This window comes from Pollicipes pollicipes, unplaced genomic scaffold (assembly GCF_011947565.3).
Source record: "Pollicipes pollicipes isolate AB1234 unplaced genomic scaffold, Ppol_2.1 Scaffold_4002;HRSCAF=4701_pilon_pilon_pilon, whole genome shotgun sequence".
Taxonomy (NCBI): domain Eukaryota; kingdom Metazoa; phylum Arthropoda; class Thecostraca; order Pollicipedomorpha; family Pollicipedidae; genus Pollicipes; species Pollicipes pollicipes.
In genome coordinates this window covers 47,133,356-47,142,047 of record NW_023596420.1, presented here as the reverse complement: position 1 = coordinate 47,142,047, position 8,692 = coordinate 47,133,356, and the positions used below count along the sequence as shown (strand labels likewise).

General features: G+C 55.2%; 1 protein-coding gene across 1 annotated transcript; it reads right to left on the bottom strand.

Moving 5' to 3' along the window:
• Positions 1 to 304: 304 nt before the first annotated feature.
• Positions 305 to 6,815, bottom strand: LOC119093409 (dolichyl-diphosphooligosaccharide--protein glycosyltransferase subunit STT3A). Its single transcript, XM_037216363.1, has 4 exons — positions 6,437 to 6,815; positions 4,025 to 5,376; positions 3,295 to 3,638; positions 305 to 1,663 (listed from the first exon to the last, which is right to left on the bottom strand). The coding sequence occupies exons 1-4, from the start codon at positions 6,702 to 6,704 to the stop codon at positions 1,495 to 1,497; spliced, it is 2,133 nt and encodes a 710-aa protein (XP_037072258.1). The 5' UTR covers positions 6,705 to 6,815; the 3' UTR covers positions 305 to 1,494.
• Between the last annotated feature and the right edge of the window lie 1,877 nt (positions 6,816 to 8,692).

Sequence of the window (8,692 nt, the reverse complement as noted above, 5' to 3'; positions counted from 1 at the left end):
TCAGTATTGCCATAACTGGCATTGGCCCGCCGAAACACCATGAACTGAAACGACACCACAACCAACGCACTCCTATGTGGTCCCCCCCCCCCCCCCCCCATTGACCCTGCGTTAAAACTATCACAACGTGGGAGGCAAGCCAAGAGTAGGTATAGTGCCACGTCATCAGGGGCCGCACAGCCTAAATTTTCACATACGTGCCTCAGAAATGTGTCGGTGGGCCCATGAACGGCAACATCACAACTGGTTCGACCGAAGTTGTTTTCATAGTCGTCCGTGCAGACCGCCACCTAAAACCAAACGCTCCCGGCCGCCAAGCCGCTTTATTTGTCTCGGCAAGCCCGTGAACACCGCACACATTCTGTCACCGGGTGACGGCTGCCCCACTGCCGATGGGCCACTTCCAAGCAGACGGTGACAGAGGTGGTCCCGCGGCGTCTGGTCCAGGGAGAGTCCAGGGGAGGGAAGGAGCACACGGCCGACCGAGTGAGCTGTCCCCGAACAATGGGCTGGTCGTGGCCAGGGACAGTGGCAGGAGTGTGACAGCGGTGCAGGCATGACCCAGCGCTGGTCTGACTCGGCAGGGCCGGCCTGAGTGCTGACTCCGATGCGGGCGCCCGCGGGAACGCCCGAGGGCACGGCCGCACCGCGCGCCAATCCATCCAACGTGCCCGCCATCCTCATTGCAGCGCTCCACACCGGCGCGAGTGTGCAGCAAATAATCACCAGGCGCGCCCGTGCGCCGCCACGGGCCGCGAGCTCTCAGCGGACGTTAGTGAGAGAGCGTGATGCCGCTCGGTCTGCGCCCCACCCCCAAACTAAGCACGCGCGAGGGTCCGCGCCCGGAGCCACCGACAGTCTCGCCTCGAGCCACACTTATCTAAGCCGATCATACGCGAGCGCAACAGAATCGTATCACTGAAAGAAGCCGTGCAACATGACACACATCTGGAGACAGAGGGAGCGTGATATGCTGTCAGGTGGAGGAGCACCGCCGCGGCGAGATGTCACGTCGCTGCTCCGTAGGGCACCGGCCACACCCCTGCTGCCGTCGCCACGTCCGCCGGCACGAGCCACTAGACGGGCCCTTCGCAACTGGGGTGGACAAATGGCCCAGCGGTCGGGGCGATAAACCAAAACGGGCAGGGCTGGAGGCTATGGTTCAAATGCGACGAAGAGGAGTCCAGGTGGGGAGGCCAACCTCATCTGGTTAACAAGCTGGCTGGGAGACGGCATGGATAAGGCCTTCAGTGCACCCTCTAGTCCTAGTGGAAAAGCAAGCAAAGCAAGCGTCACGTGAACACTCGAGCAAGCAAAACGAAACGGCGAATCTTAGAAATATACGGCATATCCCATACAACAACACATCACCTTAGCTTACACCCAATCACGGATATCTGTACTCTCGTCACTGTCGAGCGCCCCCGCAGCATCACTCTGAGCGAGCCGTAACTGGCCGTCCCGGCCCTCGCCGGCACCGCTCCACGTCGCCACCTAGCCTCGGTTGGGCAGGTCCTTGACCTTGTAGATGCGGACGATCCAGTGCTCAGTGGTGTACGCCTCCTCCAGCACGTCCAGCTCGAAGTTCTTGTTGCCGATCTCGGCGTTCCTCACGCGGTCCCAGCCGGGCGGCCGGCTCCGTTCCGTGTACACCTGGCCGAATCTGCCGGTACAGAGTCACGTCAGTTCCGCACGCGGTCCCAGCCGGGCGGCCGGCTCCGTTCCGTGTATACCTGGCCGAATCTGCCGGTACAGAGTCACGTCAGTTCCTCACGCGTTCCCAGCCCGGCGGCGGGCCCTGCTCCGTGCACACCTGGCCGAACCTGCCGGTACAGAGTCATGTCAGTTCCTCACGCGTTCCCAGCCCGGCGGCCGGCCCCGCACCGTGTACACCTGGCCGAATCTGCCGGTACAGAGTCACGTCAGTTCCTCACGCGGTCCCAGCCCGGCGGCCGGCTCCGTTCCGTGTACACCTGGCCGAACCTGCCGGTACAGAGTCACGTCAGTTCCGCACGCGGTCCCAGCCGGGCGGCCGGCTCCGTTCCGTGTACACCTGGCCGAACCTGCCGGTACAGAGTCACGTCAGTTCCTCACGCGGTCCCAGCCGGGCGGCTGGCTCCGTTCCGTGCACACCTGGCCGAACCTGCCGGTACAGAGTCACGTCAGTTCCTCACGCGGTCCGAGCCCGGCGGCCGGCCCCGCTCCGTATACACCTGGCCGAACCTGCCGGTACAGAGTCATGTCAGTTCCTCACGCGGTCTCAGCCCGGCGGCCGGCCCCGCACCGTGTACACCTGGCTGAACCTGCCGGTACAGAGTCACGTCAGTTCCTCACGCGGTCCCAGCCGGGCGGCTGGCTCCGTTCCGTATACACCTGGCCGAACCTGACGGTACAGAGTCATGTCAGTTCCTCACGCGGTCTCAGCCCGGCGGCCGGCCCCGCACCGTGTACACATGGCCGAACCTGCCGGCACAGAATCACGTCAGTTCCTCACGCGGTTCCAGCCGGACGGCCGGCTCGATCAAAAAACATGTAATTCAGGCAGCTTAGCGTAAGGTAAACACTAGACGTTTGACCTCAGGGACCTGTTTTTGCTCGTAGATTTGTGTTATGCCAAGACGGAACCACCTCTGAAAGCTGAGTCTGTAAAAACCTGGCCCAGACACTGGCGGCTGCTGCCACCGGCGGACTCCAGCCGTCGTCGCGGTCCCGCAGATACTTCAACGTAAACCGATCACACTGGGTACCAGACCCACAACATGCGCATTGTTTGTCCCCACCGGAATGAAATGTCAGCTGGCACCCAGCCAACGGAGCTGAATCTGACGCGCGAAGCCCGCGCCGCGGTCATTATGGCTCGAAGAGGAACCCACCGGCCCACTCCGGCTACCAAGGTAGAAGAAAAGCACACCAGCTGAACTGGATCAGTGCTTCTTAAGTGGCGAGTTCCATGTGCACGCAACAGTTCTCCTTAAACTCAACTACCTAAACTACTTTAACTACTGTTTCAACTGCTTGAACTACTACTTGAACTACTTCTTGAACTACTTAAACTACTACTTAAACTACCTCAACTTCTTTAACTACCACCACTTAAACTTGGCTTCTTTGGGGGCGATTTCGGTGTGCACGCAACGGCTCCTTAACATTAAACTCACAGGAACCATGCGGACTAGTCTGACGGCACCTATCACGTCCGGTTGAAACAGCAAGCCCGCGAACCCGCACGCACAGGTGATGTCGTCCCAGCTGCGGGCCGGCACCATACGGGGACAGCCGCCGCGGCGAACCCACCTGTAGTAGCACATTTTGTACATCAGGCTGTTGAGCATGGTGGGCGAGCCCTGCGCGTCGATGCGGAACTCGCCCGACGACGTGTAGTAGTCCTTTTCGTGAATGTGCGCGCCGCGGTCGGTGGAGCCGCCGATGCGCACCATCCAGAGGAACTTGGCGATGTCGTCGCTGGAGTAGCCGGTGAAGCCGCCGAAGATGATCAGCACGTAGTCGACGTCCAGCTCGCGCATAATGCCGTACGCGTGCTGCTCGCTGCTGGCCATGGCCTGACCCACGCGCGAGATGTGCGTGTTGTTCCAGGTGTTGTTGTCCACGATGATGGTTCGGTTGGCCATGGCCGTGATCTGTGGGACGACACGAACGTCTCGGTCACCGATGAGCTCGGCCACGCGTCGGACGGCTCGTCGTTGGCGGCGACCCCCACCGCAGAGCGAAGCGGGTAGTGCGGGAAATAGTCACGAACATGGAAACAGCAGCACCCAGATTCGGTCACGGAAACAAATGACGCGTGAAGGAGACGCTTGATATATGTTGAGAACGCCTGTACTCTCTACAACTGAAACACTTGATATATGTTGAGAACGTCGTGCACTCTCAATAATATACCCTGAATGACGCCTATTTGGGTTTTAGGGCGTGTGAACTGCTTGGTTACACGGAACCCAGGTCTGACCAGCCTGGTGCCTAGGAAAGTCTACATCAAACCGTGCCGCGATCCTGTCCGACAGACCTGGTAGCCGTAGTCCCACCAGCTCATGACCCGAGCGTCCTCGGGGGTGTTCTGTCGCAGCCAGTAGTACGCCTCCCGGAAGTCATCGAAGATGATGCGCTCGCCGTCGTACTTGGCCGACAGCACGATCGAGGGCGAGCTGTACGCCTCGGACGTTACCCAGGTGCAGTGGAAGCCGTAGAACACCAGCATGCCGGCCATCATGCAGACGAAGAGGTTGGCCACCTCGCTGCGGTAGAAGTAGTTGCCCTCGAACTTGGAGCGCTTTTTGTCGTGGCCGCTGGCGGCGGCGGCCCGGTCCATCGTGACGATCTCGCGCATGTAGATGGTCAGCAGGCTGGAGACGGCGATGCCGGAGATGATGCACATGACAGGCGCTAGTACGAGCATCAGGCGCACCATCACGCCAGAGAAATACAGGCTGGTGGCCGCGTACAGGATGATGAAGACGCGCGAGTCGTCCAGCTTCGAGAAGCAGAAGTAGAGGCCGACTGGGAAGAGGAACATCAGCACCTGAAAGTCGAAGTAGAAGGAGCTCCAGGCGGTCGGCTGGTGCTCCGACACGGACGCGATGATCGGGATGTGGTTCTTGGCGTACGACGGATCCAGCAGCGAGTAGAAGCGCCCCGTCCACGGCGAGATCTTGTCGGTGGCGGCCAGCAGAACGGCCAGCATCACCAGCAGTGCGGCGCACAGCGTCAGCAGGCTGCGCAGCAGCGTCTCGAACTGTTCGCCGCTCAGCCTCGAGCGCACGTAGTTGACGAAAGCCATCAGCTGACAGAGGCCGAACACGCCGAACGCGGCCATGTGCTCGGAGCTCTGCACGGGCTGGAAGCCGACGAAGGAGATCTGCATCGACAGCATGGTGCCCAGGCAGTAGACGCACGAGTAGGCCACGTACACACGGTGCGAGAAGCGCCCCATCACCATCAGCGTCAGCACGTGCAGCGGGATGATGTTGATGAGGAAGACGTAGCCGCCCCAGGAGGAGACCATGTAGAAGTAGGCGATGGCGCAGAGCGTGGCCCAGAAGAGCGTGCCCGTCTTGACGGCGCGGATCCAGAGCAGGTAGGTGAGCAGCATGCAGAAGATGGCGATGCCCTCGTTGTCGTAGGAGCCGGCCACAGAGCGGCTGATGTAGCCGGGCACAATGGCCACGAGCGCGGCGGCCACAAGGCCGGCGCCGGCATCCTGCAGCTCGCGCGTCAGCGCGTACGTCACCAGCGTAGTCAGGCTGGAGAAGAGCGGCGCCAGGAACACGCAGATGTGCCGCACCTCCACTGTGATGTGCAGGAAGTGCAAGATGTGGTAGAGCACTGCTGATGTGACCATCAAGCCTGGGTAGATGGTGCCTGTCAGCAGAGGTGGGCCAGCTGTGGTCAAGGCATGGTGGGCCCAACATGGGATGACCCCCAATGACCTCTATGCAGTCACAAGTGATGTATCCATAATTGTAGGGCAAGAACAACAATGTGATTGTATGTGGCATGAGCAATACATAATGACTTCAGCCTGAAGGTAATCCAGTCTTCTTTCCATGGTTTGAAAAAAACTCATTTAAAATAAGTTTTCATGCCTGAAGGACCTTGCTCTTTTGCATAAGTAACATGATGTAAATGTGGCATCTTGGTGGTGCAACAGCAGCAAATGACTGCTCAGTGGGACAATGTCCACCAGCATAGCCCCAAACTACCTGGCTGGTGCTGACCAGCCCAGGCTGGACATTCTGTTATTTCTGTGAATGTGATCCTGATGTTCATACAACCCAATGTTTAGATTGAACTTTTTCTCTGATAATATACCAGTGATTAAAGAAAGAGCAGCTAAGCCCTAACCAGATATGCAATTATGATACCCTCACTGCAGCATGCTCACACCTATTATCCAAAATACTGTTCCATCCTATCTAAAACTTGACCATGCTAAAGCAAAAAAGAAGGAAGAAACCATGATAAAAATGTGCCCTTCTGCCCTTGCCAAACAGGGCACAAAGGTACCCCTACATCAGATCATTATAAATTTCAGTGCAAGGGACCTGTTATGAGCTAGGCCAGTTCAAAAGTTAATGTAACATTGAAGGTGGCAAGGTAGCATTGATGCATCTTGGCCCCCTTTTTATTTTCTGAGATGTGAGTTGTAGTATTGTGCAGATGTACACTTAATATCACACATGCACACTGAATCACATAATGAAATTTGCCAGTGGGTCCGACATAAAACATCAGACTGGGTCATAGTACTCAGAACCTGTGGGCATAATACTGACATGACTATGTCCATATTAAAATCTGATGTCATTGTGTTTGTGCATGTCTGATGCCACTGAAATGACCATGTAAGTTGTTAACTGCTTCTATTATTGGGTGTTATACTTTCTTAACATTCAATCAGGTTAGAAACAAGATAACTTACCACCTATGATCCGACCCAATGGATACCATGCCCGATCATCAAACCAGTTGTGAAACTTGTAGAACCCCTCTTCTGCAAGGTACCTTGTGGTTCTATAATTAAAGTAAGGATCAAACTCATGAATGACTGCTTCAAAGCGAAGGACAGAGAAAAGACGACTGGAAAATGCCAGGATAGCGGCGATTGTCAAGATGGACATTTTTAGCAAGGTATCTTGCTTAGCATGGGAAAGCTTTATAAAGCTTTTCTTGACGTAGGTCACAGACATCTTGCAGACCTGAAATTACGGGTGTTCCAAAAAGTACGTTATCAGGACCACCCCGGCCAAACCACCCCCTCCAGCCTCCCTGTAGACGCGGCACCGGCCTGGACGACACCGGTGAACGTTAAATCCCTGCAGTGCCGGCGCGCTGGAATTGACGCATTACGAGCCGAATTGCCACAATCACCGACAGCCGCGTCTAGATATGGCGGCCTCTCGAGGGCTGCCACATTAAAGGATGTACAGGCACTGCATTCATGACTTCATTACGTGGCCCAAAATTGGTATTCCAATTTTGTTTAACATTACACAACCAGTCTACCAGTCATATTCAGACGTGAAACTTTTTGTTTATTTGATAGGCCATGCCCCCCAGCGTGTTTCTATCAGCTACCCCAATGTTGGACTGAGCCCCTGCAATATTGGTTTGGCCCTGATGCTCATTCTTTTAAGCAAAGGTGGTTAATATTGCACTCCAAATTGCAAGAATGGAAACATATTTCAAATCCAAGTTCGTATTTTTATATGTCCCTCATGCTAAGTGTTTCACCCATCGTGATGTGGGCTATCCGCACGCCGCTCAGCGGTCTGCATTCCTTGCAAAAGTGGAACTCTGCCTTTTTCTATGGAAGGGGGAGAGGCAGCCTGTGAACCATGCCCATCCCATTGACCAAGTGCAATGATTCACAGTTTTTGGTTGCCTTATTCTGTGGTCATACTTTGGGCCCATTTGTGATGCTATTTTATCTCACGTATAGGAATTTCAGATACATCATGCAAAAGACTTCGGGGTGGGGGTGAAGTTGCTATGTGTGGAATGTGAACCTGTCATTAATATTGTTTATATCAAGATGTTCAAAATCGCATTCATACTTATCTGCGTTTACAAATCTTTCAAACACCATGAGCACTGTTCTCCAATTCTAGGGCAATGTGCCGCAATTCCAGGGACACTGCAAATGCTTCTAGAGTCTCATTTCGAGAGGTAGCAAAATCCAACAAAAGATCCGTGGTTTGACTATTTCACAAAGTCGTGGATCAGTCATTGGGCGATGGCCTACCCATGTGTCCATTTTTGGGTACCATTATTTTCTAGAGACGCCAAATCCACACGGGTCATATCAAGGATCGCAACATCTCCATTTTTCACCAAATAGTTCACCAAAAATCATGGGCAGCATAACTTCTGTGCCTTCCACCCTGATGGAAGCCTAGGCCGGCTCCCCCGGTGAAGAAATATTGAGAGCCCTCCTTTCGGGGCGTCGTGGTCGTGGGCACCGAATACCATTAGGACACCACAAAGCGTCCCAAAACCATTCAATTCAAGTGATGTCAAACTCGTAGGGGCCCCACGGATTGACCACAAATCTCTATTTTGACCAAGAACCAAGTTTGCCTTCATCAGTAGGGCCGGAGCCCGTGGTCAATGTGAGGTCCTAAGCCCTCGGAGCCGGCGGTCAAGCGTTCGATTAGTGAGTCCAAAAGGAAGGCAGGGGCATATGAAGGTACCCCAGTCAAAGTCGTGCCCTGGGAAGTCAGTCGGAGAAATTCTTGCACCGATTGGGGGTTCCCTGAGACAGCGAGGGCCTTTATGTTAGCTGACTAAGATCATCAATGCCGAACAGTCGGTTCCGCGCCGGTCTGGGCCCGGGGCCCTTTTCCCAATAAGGGACAGAACTGGGGCCTGTAGACGTTAACCAGCAACCTTTAGATTAGTCGGCCCCTTAAACAACGGAGAGCCCCTGTGCTGAAAGGGGCTTGGACTACCTAACAGGGGACCCCGTGTCGGCAATAGGCACCAAATCAGCCAGGGGTAAATTCGCTGAGCAGAGACTGAAATCGGACACCGAATGTCAAAAGGCCTTTTGCACTGGTCAATACCTTCTTGACAATGAATGGCTCCATGTTAAATGACAGTACAAGGGTTCTCGCTCAAAATAGACAGTGAGCAGGCCATGTGTCGGTTAAAGGACTCAATATCGAGCGAGTGTCCC

Bases quoted from the DNA above. Each gene is read 5' to 3' on its own strand.
- LOC119093409 (XM_037216363.1), bottom strand. From the start codon at position 6,704: ATGTCTGTGACCTACGTCAAGAAAAGCTTTATAAAGCTTTCCCATGCT. The intron at 5,377-6,436 runs GTAAGTTATCTT...CTCTGCTGACAG, and splicing joins ATTGGGTCGGATCATAGGTG to GCACCATCTACCCAGGCTTG. The intron at 1,664-3,294 runs GTGGGTTCGCCG...CTGTACCGGCAG, and splicing joins TACAAAATGTGCTACTACAG to ATTCGGCCAGGTGTACACGG.